The sequence below is a fragment of the Cyphomyrmex costatus genome, unplaced genomic scaffold (assembly GCF_001594065.2).
Source record: "Cyphomyrmex costatus isolate MS0001 unplaced genomic scaffold, Ccosl1.0 scaffold36, whole genome shotgun sequence".
Taxonomy (NCBI): Eukaryota; Metazoa; Arthropoda; class Insecta; order Hymenoptera; family Formicidae; genus Cyphomyrmex; species Cyphomyrmex costatus.
The window spans coordinates 2,412,962-2,437,517 of NW_017277774.1; the positions used below are offsets into that span (position 1 = coordinate 2,412,962).

The window sequence follows — 24,556 nt, forward strand, 5'->3', positions numbered from 1 at the left end:
AAGATCCTACAGTGTGCTACCATATCGAATTGATAGAGCCGAAGGCCGGAGATGTATCTTTCGTCTTTCTGATTTATATTGACAAAATAGGGTTAGCGATAACCGCTATCAACGCTATTTCAAAGTTTTTTTAAATCTAAAAAGTATTAATTTTCAGAGTTTCTCTTTTCTTGGAGGTTGTTCCTTTTATTTTCATTTTTACACTAAAAATGGAAGCAAAGGAAATAATTTCCAATTTTAAGTATGTAATATCAAGATCATAATCCTGAACAAAACATTCAAATGTTTTAACCACCTATTAGATACTTTAGATAATGTTAAGCTGGCGGTACTAAACTTCTTGAACTGTTCATTTTTTGTCTTTTTCTTTTCAATGTAATTACATAGATGATTTTATATACGTATTTTATATTTATATATATGTATATACATATATGTATATACACCTCGTATTTAATAAATGCAATTATTTATTAATTTTGCAGTTATTTATCTATTGGATAAATTTAATTGAGAGTACAATTTTTATCATGAGCAACGGAAATGTCATGTATCTAATATTTAATTAGCGTACTTACAAGTTATCGGTTTCAGGACATCCGTCGTTTCATGATTATTATATATATTTGCATTATGCAATTTAAACGAAAGTGAAAACAAGTTGCTTGTAAAATTGTGTTGCACATGAATAAAATTATTAAATTAAAAATACTTTTATACTTATTATTGCACTCATAAGAAATTTATTACAAACAGAGCAAAGGACGATAATTAAAATATAATAACGTACACAAAAAGAAAAAACGGTATAAAATTAAATTTCGAAAATCGGCGATATGATATCCAAAATATATATTTCATTCTGCCTGGTCAAATTTTAAATAATTAAGGCTGTGTTCGGAATTGACTCATGCGTCAAATGTAGCATGATCATATGTTATTAAAAACTTATTCTATAACACTACATTCTAAAACACTACATTTTCGGATTTTGGTTCATATTTTTAATCCTCCGCCTATATCGTGGATCTCTTAAAGAACAATCAAAATTTCAATGATCAGAGTTTCTTTCTGCATTTTACTGTATGAAAAAAAACAATATCTGAGTTAAAACCGTTTAGAATACAAAGTAGAGATGTAAAACAATAATAAAAAAATTTTTTCGATTTTTCACAAGTAATTTAATATGAAAAATTTGGTATTGGTATGAGACCGATAGTGTAGATAAGATTAATGAAAACCAGCAATGCAGATGGAGGAATAATATTTGCTGATAAATAATTTTTGTCCTTTGGAACGAACAACGCAAATTGTCGATCAATATTCATCATATCAAATCAATTGTCGAATACAATATTCTGAAATCAGAGGGTAGAATAAAAAAAACATTTTTATATAAGTGCTTCATTTTATTCATCGGTACATATGGATAAGTAATTTATGCTGAATATTTCTAAGAAATTTGCTTCGCAAGATTTTTTAGAATCATTTCCAAATATTGCACTTTTTTTCGGGATTCATCGGACTACCAACTGGGCAATTGTAAGCTTTAGCGAAATCGTCCGAATTGGATACAGGACCTATAACTCTCAATCGCCCGACGCTGTGTTCATCACTCCTAGCGAGATCTATTATTTGGCTTGAGGTGTATTTGTTTGCTTCGCACCATAACTGTAAACGTACATGTTTTGATACTGATTAATTTGAAGCGCATATAAAAATTATTTTATTCATTATTATATCTTTATAGTTTTAAATTAATTAGAGTTTTTCACTAATGCTAGTAACACTTACAGTAGAAAAGGATAAAAAGAATAGTTGTTCATCGGTAAAATCTTCCATGCCTGGCAATGCGGCTTCCGGTGTTTTACTCTTGTTATTTTTGCTTTGGAAAGCCTTAAATATCGCCTGCAATCCCATCGTATCTGCAATATTGTCGTCTATCGTCTGTTCACCATAATCCTACAATTTCAATCAGTAAAAAGAAATCAACAAATTTTCAATAAAATAAAAATTATTTAATCAATGATCGATAAATGAATGATCAACTAAAACTTTAGTTAAATAAAGATAATTTAAATATATACAGAGAGCAGTCTACCTTTAATTTTACATTTGTTTTTGAATCAATGGGATAATCATTAAACTGTTTCATAAAGCAATTTTCTTTTTTGTCATATGCCTGGGCCATCATTGGGAAGCAATTCAGGATGTCACCATTTTCATCGAACATGCGTCCTAAAAATTATTTATCTATTTCTCTTTTTCATCAAATATTCTTAAAGAATGTTAAATAATTATTATATCATTACAATGAATATAAATATTACAATAATTGTAAATATTATAGTACAAAAACAAATAACAAGTAGAGTTTAATGGGAGTGTTATATTTTCCACCGTACCTGTATGATCGAATCCATGATTAACCTCGTGCGCTATGAGAAATCCAATGATACCAAAGTTAACAGCTCTGTAGAACAATAATTGTTAAAAAGTATTTCATAAAGATTTATATAATATCTATATTAGCATTATGAAATAAAATGATTGCGCAGTTACCGTGGTCGACCGTAAGCGAACCATGGACTCTGGAAGTCCGCTGCCGTGAGAGCTATCAAAAGAATTAATTTTTATTGTTAAGTTAATAATTGCGAATAAAAATTTTGCCGATTAAATTGATACAATAATTTATGAATATGTACAGTTATATTGTCATTTTTCTTAAATAAGAAAACATATTGCGTACCTACCTAACGTATTTTTAAAGGGTAGATAAAAGGCATCTATTTCAGTTGGCACCATCTTTGGACTGTAATAAAAATTTGTTAACTCGTTTGTTAGCATGTATTTAACTCGTAAATGTAATTAAATAGTAAATTGTATTTCACTTTTCGTCGATTGCATCATTATTTTCCGATAACTTCCGTAAACTCTCCAATTTGACGTATCTGTTGTATCGAAGAGCATTTTCATAGTATGATGGGCCGATAACAAGCTTTAATGGAATAATCTTATATAAGATAATGGTCGTCATAACAACTAGTATTAACAACTTTTGAACAACTTATACCCCTTTAAGATACTCTTGCATAATCGTAGTATTCTTGTACCAATCCGGATATCCGATAAATTTCTTCAAATGTTTTACTTTTTCTATAAAAAAGTCTTTACTGTCATCATCTAACCAATCTGAATCTTTAATCAGTTTTTCAACTTCTATTTTTATATCATTGAATATATCCGATGCCTACAATAAAAGTGAAGAATTGACTTAAGCAAATGTATTAGCACTATTAGAGCACAGATAAAATTGTGAATAAAAGAGACAAATTAAATAAAACTTACTGTTTTCACTATGTCATCGGAGAAGTATTTTCTTACAAATTCGTACGCTAGAATTTCTTTTATTTCTGCTGAATCCTGGCAAATAAATACTCTCGAGCTACATTTAATTTAATTGAAACAGATTTTAAATTAGTAATGATTATTAATGTTACTCAGTAAATAATCAATTATAATATAAGATGTTATTTCTATATAAAAATATATCAAACCGTGTCGAAATTTCATTTTCATTCTCGCTAATGTCCTCCCACGCATCGTACAAGTCTTTCATTTCTTTCGTGGTAGTCTTTATAATTTTGCTTATGAAGTTCCAGTGCATATAATTCACTGAAATATATTTGTTATATAAACTCATGTCAACATTTATATGTACTTTCATCAAAGTCGTTTTCAAAACTTACCGATTGTTCGATTCGACGTCTCGTCCAATAAGAAGAGAAGTTTTTTAATGTAACTTGGCGAAGTAATGTCTAGATTTAGATCGTCATCGACTGACTCGTACGCCTCATCAAATAATGTCTTGATTTTGTTGACCCAGTTAATCTACAATATTATTTTTCATTAGTAATCATATTATATTTACCAGAAGAATAACAAAAATAATGCACTATAAACATCGAATTAAATTAATAGATTATAAGAAATCACTTATTACCTTGCCTTTATTTGTTTTAGGATTTTTTTTATTATACCATTTTTGAAAATCTCCAAGTGTAATTTCCATATTCAAATTAGGTATTGATATCTTTGGAGTAATCTGGAACGTTAATTATTCAAATCATTAGAAGTCTTTTTTAATAATTATTTATTTCGTGCGGTTCTTATGTTCTACAAAGTACAGGTGGCACACGATTTTTACCTGGATCAGTTTCAGTTGGAATTTGATCATATCTTGGATATCTTCAGCAAGACGTTTCTCTGAAATTTTAGTACCTTTGTTTTTGGCTATAATATGAGCTACTTTCGAAATATAATTAGCGTACGATTCTAATAGTGGTATCTTTTTCATTCTTTCTAAGTTTTTCTGCGGTATCGTTGCGTACATTATTTTCGCATTGCTAAAATTTTTTTTCGTCCTTTTTCTATGTACTTTTCTTACGTGGTTCCTTTTGCCTTTCTGAATATTTAACTTTTTGCGACGAATAAAACGTGCGCGTTTATTGTCAACTTGTGCTGCCCATCTTCTTATTCTCTGTCTTTTCGTCTTGTGGCTACCATGCTTCTTAATGATCCGAGTGCCACTCTTTCTCTGTCCAACGCGCTGTAATTTTTTGCTTATCTTATGACCAATCTTGCTGGTGATTCTTTTCTTGCTTATTTTCTTCCTGACTTCTTCATCTTCGTCTACATAATCATCATCATCATCATCGTCATTATCGTCGTCGTCATTGCCACTGCCATCATCATTGTCGTCATCATTATCGTCGTCGTCATTGCCACTGCCATCATCATCGTCGTCGTCGTCATTGCCACTGCCATCATCATTGTCATCGTCATTGTCACTGTCATCATCATTGTCGTCATTAATGTCATTATCATCATCATAATCATCGTTATCATCATCGTCATCATCATCGTCATCATCATCGTCATCATCATCATTATTGTCATCATCTTCAATGGTTTTAGAATTAGAATCATCTTTGCTTTCGCTTCCAGGCTCCTCATTGCTTTGCTCATCCTCGTTACTCGGGTCTTCATCACTCTTGCTTCCCTCTTTGTTTTCTTTGTTTTCTTCTTCGTTTTCTTCTGTGTTATCAGATTCGATCATAGATCGCAGTTTCTTTGAGCCTGGTGGTAAATGTGGTGTGTCGATCTAGATACATATGGATTTAAGGAGAAAAATAATCGGATAAAAAAATGTTGCAAATTTTTTAAAGAGGTCTAATATCTAGTCTAAAGGTAGATTCTCACAATCCACAAGCCTACCTTAATTATATTCTTTGTAACAAGTCTGATTAAAAGGAAATATAATACAATAAGTATTAGATACCTCTACTTTTTTTTGATCCTCTGAATCCTTTATGTGCACGTCATAAAAGGTATTTCTTGCCGTCAAACGCATATATTGATCATCCACTTTTTCCCAGCTGTACTCCCGCTCATTCCATTCATTCGGCTCCATTGTCATAGGCCAGCCACCTAAACGCGATAAGGTAGAAACCAGCGGATCGATCCCTTCTTTTTCTATCGCGCCTGTAACCATTACCGAATTATCGTAGATGCTATGAAATTTATATATTTTTGTTTTGACACTTTATTTATCACAGGTGCACTCACCCGTATCCATGCAAGCTTTGTACCATTTTTTCGCAAGTTTTACCGCTGGTAGATCTTTCTCTGTAATCTTAGACGCTACAATCACTGTGGAATTTAATAATATTAACATACTCTAAATAAAACCTGAATCTTGAATTTCACGAATAGTAATGTGTAAATAGGCTGATCACCTTGTATTTGCAGATAGGTCTGGATTTGGAGCTTAATCCATATATCCCACTTGGGCAACCCTTCTGGAATGGTATTTTTTTGTGGCCATTTTCCGCACGCGTACTCGTAAAAGTCATCACATGGATTTACAGATTTGTTCATGCCTCCTAATATAAAGTCAGCTGAGAAAATTGAAAAAGAGGAGTTACAATGATTGACAATCTAAAACGATTAGATAGACGATCTAACTGCAGCTTATAATAAAATGCGCAGATACCCATTTTCTTGCACTCTTTGGATTCGCATACAACTCGTTTTCCTTTCATATTATCATTTTTGTTTAATTTACTTATGCCGAACAACCGTGCCAGATTCGAAGGATGTTCTTGGATTTTCGATAATGTAACATCTCTCATTAGAAACGTGCCGACAAAGATGCTATAAAGATCCAAAAATACGATAATTAATTCGGCAATTATTTCCCGGTTATACACTTAAATTAAAATATTATTAAATGTTCTTTTACACGTGATTTTGCCTCTCCTTCGAAGGTAATTGTATATAAGAGATTAGACGAGGGTAGAAGCGACTCGACGTTCGAAAAATCGTCAATGTTATTAGGAGCGCATATCTCGATAAGAGGTTGTACGATCAAAATGTAATTCAAATTTCGCGCCCGCTTGAAATTAATCGATCCACTTTCAGCATGCCTCTGTTTGCCTAATATTGAAGAGCACGATGGCCATCATCTACTGACAGTATCGAAAATATAAATAATTTGGGGCCGCTATTTATAGTCGATTTATTAGTTTTTATACTTAAGACTGTCTTAAGTACAGTTTTAAGATCTCATGTACTAATCAGAGAATGACATAAGCATCTTAAGACATTATTTAAGATATATTTAACGATCTTAAAATAAGCACGGATTCTGAATAGCGGTCTGTTCGTAGAAAATTCTGAACGGTGTACGCTCATACACTTGTGCTAGAATGAAACAAAATATAGTTTGTTTTACTTCAATTTATTGCATTTGCAGTATACACCAGTAAAAATTTTCTTTGGAAAAAGACGTATCTCTTTAATGTTTTTATAGAAATGTGTCAGTACATGACAGCTATTATCTCAATATAATGGAAAAATAGACGCAAAAAGCGGAGCAATCAATAGGTCTGTTCGCTTGAAATCTCCAAAAATTTTTTAATTTAACCCTTTCGTTCTGGCGTATACGAATGTACTTTCTCTGTACGAGATACGTCTACAGTCGCGACTCCATTTGAACAAATGCATATACATATAAAATCAACTTTTCATTATTAATGAAAACCAGATTTTAAATAAAAACAATTATTCTTTTATAACTAAGTATATACGTTTCATTATTTTTATGATACATTTATGTATATTAATAAAAAAAAATTAATCCAGTTTGTTACGCCGACTCTCGACTTTCACGCATGACTTTCACATGAATGTCGATTAGTCAGCACTAGAATCGAAAGGGTTAAAATATATATTTGAAAAGAGAGAGAAAATCTATTTTCAAGTTATAACTTAAAATGCAATTTAAATTTGAATTGATAATAATTGATTTAAAATGATAAAATTCTTATAAATAAGTATAATTATAAATAATGTCGTTGTAAAAATGACAGACATAATACTGTGCTTAAAAAGCAATTATTTAAGTTACGTACAGAAGAATAAATCGCCTCATGTTGGAATAATTTGTCGGCTGATATAAATTTCAATAATGATGCCGCACAATAAATGTTTCGCGACGTTTTCTATTACAATGTGAAATTGTTTGTCGGCAGCTTACTCTTTTATATGTTACTATTTAAGCGGAAAAGCGCCATATCGAATTGATAGAGCCGAAGGTCGAAGACACTGTCATCTGCTTTCTCGTCCTATTGATTTATAAATTCAATAATTTATGCAATAACTTGCAAATTCTCTCTTTCTTTGATAGAATCAGATTAGATTATAATCAGATTAGTTTAATTTTCGCTCTTCTCTTTTGTCAAATGTCCATTAAATTTATATTAAAAGATATGATATATATATCTATATCAGACTTTTATGTCGAAGAAATATTTCTCAAAATGTGTGAACTGCAATAACTAATGGAAATAATATAAATATTAAAATCGATATAAATGCCACAGGATTACTAATCACCGCTTATTGGCAGAGAACATCATTTAATTATTTATAACTTTTTACCACATTTTCAAGGAATTTTATAACAATGATACAGATAATGTTTATTTTTGTAGAATTTTTCCGAAGAAGATATTTTATATCATCCCGTCCCAGTAATTATGTAACGTATCTTGGATAACGTACGTTAACGTTATTGGATAGCGAAAGCGGCAATTGTATCATAATCAACAGAATCTCTTTCGGATCGGCGTACACGTGTGCATGACACATGTGCAATAAACGAATGATCTAATTAATTATCTTTCTCGGAAAATGTCTCATGCCATCTCATGTATCGCATAATTGTGCATTGACATAACGGAAGAAAAATGTTTTCTCTTTTTAATTTATTATCAAATATAATTATATCTAATTTTTCTACATTCTATTAATTAAATAAAACTAAAATTCAAAACTAAAACTTATAAGAAAATATTGGAATAATAAAAATACACTTTTTAAATCATTTAATAATTGTATACTTTTTATTTTCGTATTTATAAAAAGTTTTTTTTATTTCATATATTTGATTTTTTTCTAAAGAAATTTAGATTGTTTATATACTTAATTATAAATAGCAATACAGATTTTAGAGAGAGATGATAAATGCAATTTATAATCAATTTTATTTAAATAATATTATTATACAAAATTAATTTGTATATATATATATATATATGTATAATTAAATATTTATTATTTTTATATAAATTATATTTAAATAATTATACAATTTAATAAATAATATAATTAAAAAATATTTATAGTTAAATTATAATTAATAATATTAATTTATATTTATATTATAAACATAATTATTCTAATTAATTTTAAAGTTACGTATGTCACATGAGTTAAATTTTGATACAAGCGCGAATACTACACCTAATTTGCGCAGTAGTGGCACCGCGTCTACATTATGATCTAACCTAACCTAACCTCCAACTTACTGATATTATTCACGCTTATTAATCGATCAGGTGGATCAAGTATTATTGATTCTTTTGGTACGTATTTCGATCTTCTTCGACAATGAATCTACCTCGAGCGTTGATTGTTAGTACGAAGGAAGGAAAGGCCAAAGAAATCGCAGAAAGTTAGTACAAGTGTACACTCTCATAACTTTTCTTAAATGATTCTAATTTTTTATGTAATTTTATTTCATGTTGTGTATTTATAATGCAGGTATAGGGGCGGAACGTCTATCCGAGGAAGATAAGATTGTGGACTATCTGTGGAACATTGACAACAAGTATTACACATCACAGATCTTGGTACGTGCTGTAGAAAACTTATCCCACAAACTCCCGGCGGAAGAAGTTGACGCATTGATCGTGTACCACGATCCACAGGCAGTAAGAGACATAATGGGAATTTAGCAATTTGATCGACATGTTGATGGCAATTGATTTCTATAGGACAAGGTGGATCAAGAGCTGGAACAATTGGCATCCTTAGCCACTTCCTTGACAGCAGCGGAGGTACTGTTGTTTTCTTGCAAGGCGATACACGACTCGCCTGTGCGAGACAAAGGTACAACAGTGTGAAGAATGTTGATGTTTAATATATGAACATGAATGTGGAAAGCTCAATAAGTTCTATATTTAAAAAATGGTGCCTTTCCTATACTAAACTATAGAAAACTGCCCAAAAGGCAAATAAATACTTGTTTTTCAAACTTCTAACATTATTAATTAATGACAAAAGAAACTGATAAAGTATAATGGTATAATTTTTGCATCATAGGATGTTTTCCAGCAAGGACACAGTATAACACAGTATTTACAAACGTTAAATATGAAATAATTTACTATATTATACAGTGTCCTAGCAGGAAAACATCCATTAGAGTGTCATTGTTTAGAATTGAAACCCCTCCCTATTCTATAATTCTTTGATATATTATAGAGCTCACTGAAAGAGATGCTATTAGCAGTACACATATTTGTGTTCTTATTTTATATCTAATGAATAATATAAATAGTGCTAATAACGTCTCTTTGAACATATACACACATACACATTAATTTCTATACCATGTATAATTGATGTCTTTTATATGTTCAGTGCTAAATTGGTGTATACACCACAAGTTTGAGCTAGTCGAGTTGGAGCAAACAGGAGATTTAGAATGTGATACAGAAGGTAACAAATATGGCATCGAGAGAATCATAGAAGCTCTGCATGCTCACATGTGGCCCAATATTGTGCTTAAAGGTGCAAATCAAATTTCTGCTGTTAGAATAAAAACTGAAGCATATAACTCTTTCCACATAGATTTGGATTAAATAACATTTTGTTACAGACAAATCATGCATGGGGCAAGCGTCAGAGGTAAATGAAATTGAAGAACAATTTGAAAATATTCGATTGACTCGTGATCCTACAGAAACACTACGCATGCAGGATATGCTCGGTCAGTATAAATCATGAAGAGAATAAAGGTAAATCTATGAAGTGCCATCACTTATTTCATTGGATTTTAAATTAAACAGATGGCATCATGGGCGACGAAAACGCAGATTTTGGAGAACTGTATGGTCAATTGATGGCCATGAAAGAACACGCAGCATCCTTACCGACAAACGAAAGGCGTCTAGTAGCAGAACAAGTAGTCACTGCTTTTTGGAAAGCCATGGGTGGCGATCTTTTAGAAATTGAGGATTAAATTAAAAATTTGATGTACTTTATAGATCGACTATAGTTTTAATTTCTCATTTCTGAATTGATTTGAGATAGAGAGTTCAGAACACTACAACGTAATTTATCTAAAGACTGTTGCATATTGGAAAGCAAACATCATTCCATGTTTGCTTTAAGAATGTATAATAGGAAAGAGAGAGTTTTCAGAAAAAGTTCCAATAATTTAAGTGTATAGTGTTGCATGATGTTATTTATGTACTATTAAAAACATGTATCTTAAATATCATGTAACGTAAATGTAATCTCATATTCGATAGAATTATTAATATTATTTAAAATGCTGTGTATATATAATACATGTACATTTTCTAATAAAATAATTTTATTTAAGACTCCTAAGTAGTTACTGCAATCATATTAACTAAATTCTTACGTCAGAAGCAAGAAATGGTAAGTAAATTTCTGTTACGTACCATTTGTAAATAAAGAATTTGCAGGATAAAACAAAATAACTCGAGATCGTTTTAAAACTGATAAAAATGAACGAAAACTCCATGCTTATCTTTCCTGAAACAATAAATAATCGTAAAAAATGATAAAAGGCATGTGTAAATAAAAATAGGCTACACATGTGCATTGTATAAAAATAATTCACGTGGCTTTTATCATTTTGTTATTATTTACTGGTAGGGAGGATATGGATAGTTTTCGTTTTTACAATTGTTTTAAAACTGTTTCATCATTTCGTTTTATTCTAATTGACTTTATTTATACAAATTGCACGTAATAAAATTAACGCGTCATTTCTCGCTTCTGACGATATGTCTATTATACTCAGGAACATTAAAAATAAATAAAATTTTTATATCGAATTTTTAGTAAAAACTAATATTCGTAGGAAGATTTAGGGAAAGGAAAAAGTTGCATGAAAAATGTCGCAATAATTTCGTTATTTTTGAGAGAAGACAAAATTGATTATATCTACACTCGATACATGTTTATATTTTCGAACAGTCTGAAGTATATTACATATCAGTTCAAATATTAAAATTCAGCGGCCGACTTCTGGATATTAGGAGCACACGACTCGAAAGAAGCAATATCAAACTTGGCGCGACATTCGAAATAATATTTTTTCGCGCATTTTTCTCTTCATCGGCGACAAATCTACAATTTAATTAATTTTGTGCACGACGTTGTATGATTTGGGTATTGGGTGTAGTTGTTTCGAGTACTACGCGCTATACGCGAATTGACGCGAGTGCTGGCCTAACCATGTTCGACTATATGACACGATGACTCCTGGTGCATGTGAATCTCCACATTATTTTGCGAAAACTGACAGTTTTGTATTATGTGTTAATTAGGGGCGATGATAAATCCCGTAAAGAGAACGATGATTTCCCTTAAATTAATTCGCCCGTACAGTCAATTCACCAACAACAAACCGGCTAACCTCATCAGGAATGAATTTTTAGATTATTTCACGAAGGATTTAAAGCACAGTTTTATTCGTTCTAGCCCTGTCTCTCCGATTACTGATCACTCTCTGGCGTTTATCAATGCTGGCATGAATCAAGTATGTCAAACTTTTCAATCTTGTGAAAAATTTTGTTTCTAATAACAAGTGCTATATGGATGCTATAACCAATACTTTTATTTTTACTCTTTTCAGTTTAAAGGAATTTTCTTAGATTATTACAAACCTCCTGTGACAAAAGTTGCAAACTCACAGAAGTGTATCAGAGTCGGTGGGAAGCACAATGATCTAAGTGTCGTTGGCAAAGACAGTTATCATCATACCTTTTTTGAAATGCTTGGCAACTGGTCTTTTGAAGATTATTTTAAAGTACGATTTTGAATATTATTTTAAAGTACAAAAAAAACTGCAATTATTTTTACTCTTCTGTACTTGTACTTATTTGTGTAATCTGATTTCAGGAGGAGGCTTGCTCTTATGCTTGGAATCTTTTGACAAATGTATATGGCATACCTAAAGAATATTTATATGTAACATATTTTGGTGGTAATGAGGAATTAGACATGAGTCCGGATCTAGAATGTAAGGATATTTGGTTGAGACTCGGTCTTCCAGAATGTAAAGTTTTACCTTTCGGTATGCAAGACAACTTCTGGGAAATGGGAATATCAGGTCCTTGTGGACCTTGTACAGAGATACATGTTGATTATATGAAACGATCAACTAATCAAGCCGAACGAGTGAATAAAGGATATGCTGATCTTATGGAGTTATGGAACATAGTTTTTATACAATATGAAAGGTAAGTTATCAGTTATTGTATGCACTTATTAAATATTTTAAATTCTTTAAATCATACAATGCAGCATATTTTTGATTATACATATATAATCAAGAACATGTATGGTATGATTTAAAGAATTTAAAATATTTAATTGGAGTCCATATGATATATACTGTAATATACTATATATATTTTAAATATCTTTATGTATTGAAACATTGAATTCAAACATTATTTGAAATTTTCTTTTCTATGTAACATAAAAAGCAAATAATGATATCAATTAATTTGAAATTGCATAGTCTATTCAATATCATATTTTATGTTAGGCTTACAAATGGATGTATAGTACCTTTACCAAACCATCATGTTGATACAGGCATGGGACTTGAACGATTAGTTACTTTTCTACAAGGAAAAAAATCAAATTATGATACAGACCTCTTCCAACCATTATTTGATGCAATACGAAAGCATTCGAATGTGCCAGAATATAAAGGAACGTTTGATGATAACACAGGCAAAACTACAGTTACAGAATTACCACTTGATTATGGTTACAGAATTCTAGCTGATCATGCAAGAATGATTACTATTGCATTGGCTGATGATATGTTGCCTGAACAACAGTATGATTTTATAGTACTAATGTATAATTATATGTATATATATATATAATTGTTAAATATAGTATATATATAATTTCAGTCCAAAGTTGCGAAGAGTATTGCGACATGCAATAGACATAGGAGAGAAAATCTTCAAAAAATCTGGCATTGTTTCAGAACTTGCTTGCAATGTAGCTGATAACCTGGGTATAGCTTATCCAGAATTGCATACTAATCTTGAAAAGGTAAAACGACTAAAATATTTATGAAATGCATTTATAAAATAAAATTTATAAACTTATTTTGAGACATAGTTTATATGATCTTAATATATTACTAGACGTAATTTGTCAGGTACAAAGGATAATAAATTTTGAAGAAGATTTATTAAAAAGATTACGGAATACTTCGGGTAAAATGTGGAATAAGATGATTAAAACTCGTCCCGAATTAATAGCAATTACTGATTGGATGGCTCCTGGTCTAGTTGATGGCTATAAAGATCTACAATCTATATTGACAGAATTGTAAGATATTTTTTTCTAATTGTACTTTTTTTTACATGACATAATGTATTAGTACATATTATATTATTTACAGACGTAAAACTAATGTGTTACCTGGAACTGTCGCATTTAAACTGTATGATACATACGGTCTGAATTCGGAAACTATAGCGGAACTAGCACAAATCGAATGTTTATACTTTGATGAAATTGACTTTGAAAAGCAACTCGATAATCGTAGATATCAATCAAGAGTTGGATTAGATAAACATAGTACTGTAATTACTAAAGAGTCTTTGGGAGTACTTGAAAAAAATCATGTACCTAAAACGGATGATTCATTCAAGTACAATTATACGTATAATGGAAATACCTATGAATTTCCAGAACTTAGCAGCAAACTTATTGGAATTATTATCAATGGTAATGTTAAAATAAATTGTGTACATTTTTGTTATATATTCCGTTTATCTAATTTATGTTAAGCAACTCTAAAACTGAATCTATCTTATGTATCATAGGAGAATTAGTTGCAAGTAAAAATTATTCCAACATAAAAACTAATAATAGTAACAATAAAATTATTGTAAATGTCAACGAGATATTAAACAATACAGATAAGATTGGAATTATTTTGGACAAGACTATATGTTATTCATTAGAAGGTGGCCAGGTTTCAGATAAAGGGAATATCCGTATTAAGAATCTACTTTTTAACATAGACAATGTTAGAAAAGTAAATGGCTTTGTGATTCATTCTGGACATTTTACTAAAACAGATTTACCGTAAGTATTTCATATTTTTACATTTAAATATATTTAGATAATTATAAAGCTCATTTTAATTATGTTTTTGTTTGATCGTAAAAATTCATTATCAATACATAAATCTGTTTTCTAGTATATCAGAGCCGCATTTACAAATAGACGACGATTGTCTAATCAATATAGAATCAAGTATTCGTATTGGTGCGATGAAACATCATACAGCAGCACATTTATTAAACGCAGCTTTAAAACAAGTTATGCACGTAATTTATCAACGTGGATGTACAGTCAATATGGATAGTTTAAAATTTCAATTCAATTCGTTAGGCGAGCAACTTACTTTAGAACAAATGAAGACAATAGAAGATCGCATTAACAATATTATACAGTCTCATGCTGTAACGACTGTGCAAACCGTGAATTCGTACGAACTGTTAAAGCAAAATGATGTTATATTAGTCCCAGGAGAGATATATCCTTACACAGACATTAAAATAATAGAAATTAATACTGACGATTTGAAAGCAAAGTTAGTGAGTCTAAAAATTTAAACACAAAATTTTCTAAACTAGACTTTACGTTAATATCAATTGTATATTTTTAGGGAAACGTGTTGTGGTACGCATGTACATAATACTGCTGTACTACAACACTTCTGCTTTTTAACATATACCTCAAAGGGAGCAACAAAACGCACTGTTGAGGCTGTTGTTAGTTCAGGAGCGTTGCGTATGAAACAAGCTGGTGAAAATACATGTCAAAAGATTGCGAAGTTAGAAGATGTTTTGCGAAGTGGTCAATTCACATATGAATTATTTAATACAGAAATTAATCGAATAAAACAAGAAATTAATAATCAGGATGTACAAGTACCATTACCTTACTTGATTAAAGAGAAATGTTTGACACAGCTGGAGAATTTGAGCAAGACAGCATGGCTGCGAGAGAAAGAAATTGAAAAGTATGTATAATAATATATATGCATACTAATTATACTATAGGAGTCTTCTATTTAATTCTGAATAATACTTAACAATGGTTTTTAATAGAGATTCTGTAACTCGTGAAATTATTAATGCCACGGATTCGTCATCTTGTTTTATTGTGTATTGTCTGAATAAGAATCCCACATATTTGTCATTGCATGAAGTTGTATCTCTCTTTTCTGAGATGCCAATTTTAGTTCTATCATGTATGAATGGATTGGTAAAAGCAAGATGTTCCGTGCCACAGGTATATTTTATTTATATATTTATAAATTTACATTTTGATATATATTGTATATATTATAACAATACGTAATCTATATGTGTATACCAAAACGTAAACAATTTAAATAAATTCTTATTATTATGTTTAGGAAATAGCTTCTAGTGTATTTAATGCTCAAACTTGGATGAGTATTATCCTCCAAATTTTTAATGCAGAGCATGGACCTATTAAGGGATTTAAACCCATGTTAATTGCAAGTATGAAGTCTACAAAAGTATCACAGGATTTTCAGATACGTATAGAAGAAGCAATTACAGAGGCTACCAAATTTGCATCTACGCATGTAAAAAAAGTTGAGCTCACTAATAAAAATTAGTGAATAATTTTTTTATATTGCATTTTATCTCTTCACTCTTTCTATTCGAATTGATATATACATAATTTAGCATATTTAAAAAAAATTAGTCTTTATTTATCTATTTATGTACTTTTCATTTGTATAAAGTAACATCAACAAATATATAAAAAAATTTTAACTAGGACATAGGTTGTACATGTCTCGTATAAAATTGCTGGAGTGCAGACCATTGTGCTGTATGAAGCAGTACATGTGGTCTCTTCGTTCGCAAGTAATCAACCGCTTCTTCAGGCGTCCAATTATTTTTCTATAAAAACGAGAAGAATATTTCACTGTCTAATGATTAAAAATTTCTTAGTTTTGTATTTAAATCATGCCATACGATCTTACTGTTATTAAATAGCATGCGACCAATGTTGCGCTTCTTGTTCTTCCTGCTTTACAATGAACGTAAACTGTACCATATTCATCGTGATTATTGTCGGTACTTGGATTATCTAACTTTCTAGGTGATATGTTGCGGAATTTATTAATAAAGTTTACACCGTCCTGCAATTTTTCCTGAGAAGGTGCTTGAAAGATATCCGTTGTAGACAACTGTAGAAATTCTACATTATATCTGCGCCATTCCTGGATAGATAAAGAAAAGAAATATTGTTATATCAAGCCGCATATATATCTATTTTTTTACATTAGCTCTCTCAATATACTAGTTTATTTTCAAAATTTAAATCCTATTATTGCGTACTTTCTCCGTGTTTGACAACAAAGACAATTCGTAATCTTCATTCATAGATACAACAGCTTTTATATTTTCATCATCTATCAACTGCAAAAGAAAAGTGTAAAATATAAATTCTATGTAATGATGGTACTTGAATATTTGTAACTTAGTGATTATAGCATAAACTTTACTTGTTTAAATAATTGATATATACATTTCTAATATATATATCTAATGTATATATTCTTAATATATTATTACAAAAACAGTTCATCTTATAGACTAAAATTAAAAATTAGTTTTTAATTAAAACATTAAATATTGTATAATAACACTAATTCTCTATATTTGTTGAAGAATAAATGCAGATAAAATAAGAAAATAAAATAAAAAACTGTGAAGCATGCAAGATATTACGGTGACTATATATAATAAATATATATATATTTTTTTTATTAATTTATGTATAATTTCTGTTTTATAAAAATTAATTTATACGAAATACCATACCTGTTTAGCCGATCGCCGAAAAGGTAAGGCGCCCAATATAACAGTCTCGTCTATTCTATCGTACCAGTTCCGAGTCGTAATTCTTTCCATAACGACATTATAAAGCAAGGTTGGATAAAATGTTACCCTCGCAAACATTTTTGCTAAAAATCAATTCCGACAGAAGCGTTAGCTCGAATGACGATTCAAATACCTTTGAAAGTTTGAAAAATTTAAAGAAAGTTCGTGATTCATAGGCTCGAGATTCCCCGCGATATCGATATAATGGTAAATCCTTTAAATAGGTCAGTCTCCAGTATTACTTGATTTTGTGATATAATAATATAATGCAATATGTATAGTTCCCGTCTCGATTTTGAAGGTAACACAATGAATGGAAGACACAGAAGAAATCTTCCAGAAGTAGAAAACGTAACTCAATTGACCTACTTTCGCGGAACAGCAGTTACAGAAAGTAACAGGTCTACAAACTGGTGGGGACAGTAAATGATGCAATGATACTTTTTCGGCTAGCAATTACTTATGATAAAATATTTTTTTCAAGATACGACATTCAGAATAAAATTCAATGTTTTAATAGAATAGAATGTTATCCAGCTTTTTATTACAAAGAAAACGAGATGTAGTGGAAAGGTAACTTCTTCAAGATTATTCTCCCAGTTAGAGTCATTCAAATATCAGATATGTAAAATTATGAAGACTTGTATTTTCTCTCGATCAAGAACTATTTCCATAAATAAATGTACAATATTTACATAGATAATTATTATTATGCTAAACTAACTTCGCAATTTTGTGAGGTCTCTAGTAAATCTATATCTAAACAATAGACTCCTAACTCTCCTTTTCTAAATAAACTAATAAAGTAATCTGCTGCATATTGTAAATCTGGCATGACTTGTATTTTATTGTTGTAATTTTTTATTCTCACAGTTTTTGCCAACTTTGCAGCAATATACGTGAGTACGTATGACACATTGTCATTTGGTTCTGGCAAACCTAATTTTTCTACATATTCAAATCTGTCATTTTTATTCAACAAAAATAATAGATAGTCTGCAAGCAGGTACGATCCTACTACTTTATCTTGTAGACATCCCACTAAGGCTAGCTTAAAGCCAGTATGAATGTCATTAATGGAAGGAGTTAGGATACCCGGGGTATCAATCAGATACACTGTTGGATCCTCTGATATTTTTATACGAGTCATTACGGCTCGTGTAATACCAGCTACTGCGCCAACAGGAGCAGCTTTGCCCGAAAGGTGAAGATGATTGTTTCTCAAACAATTAATTAGAGAGGACTTTCCAACATTGGGTACACCAATGACCATCATGGAGTAAGACTCTTCTTCTGCTCTATTGTAACGCTGTGAATCTAATATCAACTTCTTGGCTAGAGGCAAAATCTGCTTCATGCCCTTGCAGTTTTCCTTTTTCAGGTTTGTAAAGATTATGTTGGACAGTCCTTCTCTGTTCAGCGTAGAAACTATACTTTCTGTATATCTCGTATCAGTTAAATCAATTTTGCTTAGTACAAGTATATGTGGCTTCAGGCCAGTCAAAGTCTTGCTAAAGTCTGCATAACGTCCAGAAATCGGTACCCGTGCGTCGTGAACCTCTAGGATGCAATCGATATTTTTCAATCGCTGCTGCATCTGTTTCAGACCCTTCGTCATATGTCCGGGGAACCATCGCAACACCTTTGGCGACACGAACTTTTGTCGCAGATTGGCGACTACTTTACCTCCAGTATTCGTCATCGTGCCGCGGCTTCGGTGTACTCTTTCGCTACGTCCTCGAACAATAGTTCCTTTCGACAAATGCTAAAACATTGATACACGTGACTGCAGGTTAAAATTAAGACTTGTAAGCGTTCGTTGCGAATGATGTATTTTATTCAGATACCTAAAGTTTTTTTTTTGAAATTTGTATCAAAGAATTTGTATCATTATTCAGACATGATAATAGCCGGAACAAGTGGGAACAGGCAAGGCTATGCGATTGAGACAAATGCCACCGTAGGTTGTAGTAGGTTATATGTCGCGGGAGATTTTTTATTGGCTGCTCAAAATCAAAATAACGAAACGCAGGAGCTGTACAATGTGCGTTTCCATGAGAGCCTATCAATTTTAAAGTTGGCCAATTAGCGTTAGTCGTACAAGTTGGCTATTGGTCAACTCTACCGATAAGACTTAGGATTACCGACTACCGACTCTCTCTCATTGTAGAATCATCATAAATAGTACTCATAAATTATATAGCATAGAATAAGTTTGTGATAATTCAAAATTTATTATATCTTTTCTATTCTTTTTATGTAAACATAAAGGTACCTTAATAATAATAATAATGATATAAGGATTGTTCTTCTTAACTCTTTGTTCTTTCAATTTCCTTTCTTTTCTCCTTTAGCTCTTCTTTCTTTTCGTTGGAGAGGAAAGATGAATCATGCAAAAGATTCAGCTATAAAGAGCAAATTCAAGGATGTCACTGAAATGTCACATTGCTTTAGTTGACGTCAACTTCTATTAGAGGCGCTGTTTTCAATTCAGTTCGTTCATAATATGGAAGTTGGTCACGTTACTCCAAATCCACAATTCCACAATCCACCTCCACCGCAGTACCGCACCGATTTCCATCCACTTTCATTCTAATTACGCGGAAACGTGGTGTCACGCGTGAAAATGGCTATGCATATACCAAAAGCGCCTGGCGTGGCGCAGATGCTCAAGGATGGAGCCCGCGTAAGTGATATTTTATTTCACGATTATTGTGTGCATGCGATGAACCGGCTCGCAGTCCCGTTGACGCTCACTCCTGGAGAGGGATACGCGAGGATTGAGTTCTTGCCTTTTATGGATGTTTCAGGAATTCAAAGTGCCCTAGAATCTTCGATATGAGCAAAGGGCGACTTTCGTTAAACGATATCTATGTCTTTTCTTTATGTGTTTAGGAAATCAAACTTGAATAAAATATTGACCATCACTTTTGAATGAATCATATATATATATATATATATATACACACACATACCATGCGTGTGTATATGTGTCAAGGCTTTTGAAAATTTATACAATAGTCTTATATACATAAGAAACTTTTAAAAAAAAAAATGATTTTAATTATTTGCACTATTATAGAAAATTGTTTTAGAAAATTGAACTTGAATAAAATATTAAGAATAGATTATTTGAGTATGTCGTCAACATTTTCTACATGTATAAGAATTGTTAAGATGGAAAATTTTATGTTTTTAGTACTTTTCTGGTCTGGAAGAAGCAGTTTACAGGAACATTACAGCTTGCAAACAATTTGCTGATACTGTAAGAAGTGCATATGGCCCTAATGGCATGAATAAAATGGTTATTAATCATATTGAGAAGCTGTTTGTAACTAATGACGCAGTGACAATCGTCAATGAGTTAGAAGTGGAGCATCCAGCTGCCAAGTTATTAGTCTTAGCATCAAAAATGCAAGAAGCCGAAGTAGGAGATGGAACAAACTTTGTTATCATCTTTGCTGGAGAATTGCTTCATGCGGCAGAAGGATTGCTTCGTCTGGTATGTTGACTTATTATATAATGTTTAATTACATTAATGTACTAGTGAAGTATTCACTTCTTTGTTTAAAATATAAAATATTTTTCAAGAAATGATAAATACATGCATCTAATAGAAATTATATTTTAATTTTTTCACTCCAGGGTATTACAACTTCAGAGATTATTGAAGGTTACGAGAATGTCTTGAATAAAGCACTCGAAATATTACCAACTCTAATTGTTTACGAAGTAAAAGATATACGAGATGAGGAACAAGTAAAGAAGGGAATTAAAAGCACTATCATGAGCAAGCAATATGGAAACGAGGATATCCTTGCTTCTCTTGTCACTAAGGCTTGCATCTCTATTTTACCAGAGAAGACAACATTTAACGTTGATAACGTACGAGTTTGCAAGATACTTGGGGGTGGTTTAAGCAATTCCCAAGTGATGCAAGGCATGGTATTCAAGCGTCAAGTGGAAGGAGATATCACGAAGAAGAAAACTGGAGCAAAGATTGCAGTTTACACTTGCGCTGTAGATGTCATTCAGACCGAGACCAAAGGTACAGTGCTGATTAAAACAGCCGATGAGCTATTGAAATTTTCGCGTGGTGAGGAAGCAATGTTAGAAAATCAGATCAAGGCAATTGCTGATAGCGGTGCTACAGTGGTTGTGTCTGGTGGAAAATTCGGCAACATGGCCCTGCACTATATGAACAAATACAATCTGATGGCTGTTCGTATCCCGAGCAAATTTGACATTAGGCGGCTTTGCAAGACCGTCGGTGCCACTGCGTTCTCAAAGCTGGTAAATTTATTGACTCTGATTTTCCAATTCCGTTGAACACTTTTAAGTGTCTTACATATCTCCATCTGATATACACACTATTATAGGTCTGTTTTCTATAGCTTATTTAATGTATACTTTTAGAATCTAAAGTGAAATAAGTATATGTCTGATATTTAGCAAAAGTGAGCAAGTTCAAAGCTGATACTCATAATCTGTTCTTATGTCAAGACTGACTTAAGTATGTGTTGAGGTACTAATATAGTCTAGTGATTGAGTAATGATATCTGAAAGTTATACTCAAGACTTGTCTTAATTATAAAACCTAATATGAGTATCAGTGTTAGTACAGTCTAGTGCAAAAATGAAAAACAGACCTAATGTTTTAGAATAAGGTATTGTAATAATTAGTAATTTATTTTAAAGGTACCTCCATCGAAAGAAGAGCTAGGATATGCCGATTCGGTATATATAGACGAACTGGGAGAAACTATAGTGGTAGTGTTTGAATTGGAGGGAAAAGATAGCCGCGTCAGCACCGTGCTTGTGCGTGGTTCGACTGAAAATTATATGGACGATATCGAGCGTGCAATTGATGATGGTGTCAATACTTTCAAAGGCATTACGAAAGATGGTAGATTCGTTCCTGGCGCAGGTGCTACAGAGATCGAGCTTGCCGCACAGCTGGCGGCGTATGCAGATACGCTACCCGGTCTCGAGCAGTATGCCGCACGCAAATTTGCCACTGCCTTAGAGATATTCCCGAAAACGTTGGCCGAGAGCAGCGGTGTACGCTCGTCCGAGCTTGTATCAAAATTGTATGCAGCGCACAAGGAGGGAAAGAAGAACTATGGTTTTGATATCGATGTACGTCTCTCTCTCTCTTATTTTAACTCTTAGGCTAACATTGGAGGAGTAACGCATTATACGTCATAGACATACCTGTGCATATATTTGAGATATTTTTATTTAAAACACAGTCTTTGCAATACAAGTGTATTTTGTATTTCGGAGCACGTGAAATATCACGTATTTTTTATTTAAAATCAAAAGGTTGACAGTTTTTTTTGTATTTTGTAATTCAAATAGTAAGATTGATTGTCAATCGTAGAAATTTAAAATACAAAATACAATCGTTTTACAAATACTGTTTTTCAAATAAAAATATTTTCTATATACATGCTCAGCCCTGACAACAGATCTTAGTATACACGATGATATTCTGGTCCTTTGCTATATGTATATGATAAATCATTTATTTCCTGGATTAATTTTTATTACTTTTATTGTACTTTAACATCTTTAGAAAGTATTTATAAAGTATGTATATCAAAATGAAGAAAAGCTAGAGACCATCATGTAGGCAAGTGTCCTCTTAGTATTTCAAAGAAAAGAAATTCGCCGGACACGAATTACCTAATCGTGTGTATGAAGGATTTATATTCAATGTCTCCTTTATATCGAATATATAAGTGTTATCCCTATATTATCTTTTTTAAACTGATATCTTATATGTATAATTATATGTATTTATTTCTTTTTACAGAGTGAGAGCGTAGCTTTGATCGATACCATCGAAGCCGGAATCTTGGATTTGTATCTGACGAAGCAATGGGCGATCAAGTACGCGGTCGGTGCGGCGTGTGCGGTTCTCAAAGTAGATCAAATCATTATGGCAAAACGAGCGGGTGGCCCGAAAGTTCCATCGGGAGGCGTTCGTGACGAAGACGAGTAATAGTGAACAAATCGACAACATAATTGCACACTTTCACACATCTTATTAACGCATTAGTTTCTGAGTTTCTGAGAATGTCATTGGAATAGAGCGAATAAAAAACAAACACCGTGTCTGTGCTTAATTTCGCCTAATTAAAAAGGAAAGAAATGTACTTTCTATCGCATGTGCCTGCTCATTTCTGGAAGATATATATTAAGTCAAATACTAAATAAAATTGTTAATAAATACAACATTCAATACCATATTTTCTCTTTGTTATTGTGGTAACAATCATCACTACATCAACTGCAGCACAATAAAATGTGATTAGTCGTAAGCATTCGGAGAATTAAATTCATACGTTACACAATAGGTATAAGTAATATTTATGGTTTTATATATGTATGTACATAAGAAGGGCGCTCAGCTGTTGAAAGAGAAAAGTAAACACGCGGTAGCGGTCGCGAGTACCGAAATTAAATGTAACAGTCACAAAAATAATTTAAAATATAATTATTAATTTGATAATTAAGACTCATCATAACACATGTTATGCAGGCGTCAATGCAGCTGAAGGCTCGGACGCGAGGTAATCGTGAGTCTCAGAATACGCCGCGTTGTACATGAATTTAAAGAAATAGCAAATCGCGTTCGTTAGAGCAGGCCCTACTGAAAAAAATCACGTCACAAAATTACACAATGAAATCATGTAATTAAACCAAATCAGTACGTGATTTCTTTTTTAAATCACATAATTTGAAAAGTCACACAATGATATGTTTTTTCTTTTTATTCCTATTATTTAATTCTTTAAAATTCGATAACTATAAAATCACATAACAGATATTTCTAATATCATATGATTTTTCAAATTACGATTTTAATAAAGATATTTCTAATATCATATGATTTTTCAAATTATGATTTAAAA

The 24,556-nt window shown here is 31.6% G+C and overlaps 6 protein-coding genes across 6 annotated transcripts; 3 read left to right on the top strand and 3 right to left on the bottom strand.

Moving 5' to 3' along the window:
- Positions 1-1,410: 1,410 nt before the first annotated feature.
- On the bottom strand, positions 1,411-7,560 carry LOC108776438 (membrane metallo-endopeptidase-like 1). The gene is made up of 18 exons (XM_018543052.1): positions 7,476-7,560; positions 6,056-6,216; positions 5,799-5,960; positions 5,629-5,712; positions 5,342-5,544; positions 4,199-5,164; positions 4,004-4,093; positions 3,750-3,891; positions 3,558-3,675; positions 3,349-3,439; positions 3,074-3,250; positions 2,892-2,998; positions 2,754-2,812; positions 2,563-2,614; positions 2,406-2,473; positions 2,102-2,238; positions 1,795-1,962; positions 1,411-1,671 (listed from the first exon to the last, which is right to left on the bottom strand). The coding sequence occupies exons 1-18, from the start codon at positions 7,493-7,495 to the stop codon at positions 1,486-1,488; spliced, it is 2,991 nt and encodes a 996-aa protein (XP_018398554.1). The 5' UTR covers positions 7,496-7,560; the 3' UTR covers positions 1,411-1,485.
- A 1,331-nt stretch (positions 7,561-8,891) lies between these two features.
- LOC108776457 (alpha- and gamma-adaptin-binding protein p34) lies at positions 8,892-10,820 on the top strand. Its single transcript, XM_018543073.1, has 6 exons — positions 8,892-9,079; positions 9,169-9,338; positions 9,402-9,516; positions 10,051-10,200; positions 10,289-10,399; positions 10,479-10,820. Exons 1-6 carry the CDS (start codon positions 9,016-9,018, stop codon positions 10,649-10,651), a joined length of 783 nt encoding a protein of 260 aa, XP_018398575.1. The 5' UTR covers positions 8,892-9,015; the 3' UTR covers positions 10,652-10,820.
- Positions 10,821-11,878: 1,058 nt separating this feature from the next.
- AlaRS-m (alanine--tRNA ligase, mitochondrial) lies at positions 11,879-16,370 on the top strand. The gene is made up of 12 exons (XM_018543155.1): positions 11,879-12,205; positions 12,302-12,475; positions 12,568-12,908; positions 13,220-13,519; positions 13,599-13,743; positions 13,853-14,025; positions 14,099-14,427; positions 14,526-14,790; positions 14,906-15,301; positions 15,377-15,733; positions 15,822-16,005; positions 16,133-16,370. The coding sequence occupies exons 1-12, from the start codon at positions 11,999-12,001 to the stop codon at positions 16,358-16,360; spliced, it is 3,099 nt and encodes a 1,032-aa protein (XP_018398657.1). The 5' UTR covers positions 11,879-11,998; the 3' UTR covers positions 16,361-16,370.
- Positions 16,371-16,508: 138 nt separating this feature from the next.
- PTPMT1 (protein tyrosine phosphatase, mitochondrial 1) lies at positions 16,509-19,394 on the bottom strand. Its single transcript, XM_018543158.1, has 5 exons — positions 19,323-19,394; positions 17,577-17,719; positions 17,091-17,171; positions 16,733-16,972; positions 16,509-16,649 (listed from the first exon to the last, which is right to left on the bottom strand). Exons 1-5 carry the CDS (start codon positions 19,336-19,338, stop codon positions 16,521-16,523), a joined length of 609 nt encoding a protein of 202 aa, XP_018398660.1. The 5' UTR covers positions 19,339-19,394; the 3' UTR covers positions 16,509-16,520.
- On the bottom strand, positions 18,346-19,353 carry LOC108776512 (mitochondrial GTPase 1). Its single transcript, XM_018543157.1, has one exon. It carries the CDS (start codon positions 19,336-19,338, stop codon positions 18,346-18,348), a length of 993 nt encoding a protein of 330 aa, XP_018398659.1. The 5' UTR covers positions 19,339-19,353.
- A 748-nt stretch (positions 19,395-20,142) lies between the features above and the next one.
- Positions 20,143-23,725, top strand: CCT8 (chaperonin containing TCP1 subunit 8). Its single transcript, XM_018543156.1, has 5 exons — positions 20,143-20,322; positions 20,836-21,138; positions 21,282-21,929; positions 22,335-22,775; positions 23,455-23,725. Exons 1-5 carry the CDS (start codon positions 20,263-20,265, stop codon positions 23,641-23,643), a joined length of 1,641 nt encoding a protein of 546 aa, XP_018398658.1. The 5' UTR covers positions 20,143-20,262; the 3' UTR covers positions 23,644-23,725.
- Positions 23,726-24,556: the final 831 nt, after the last annotated feature.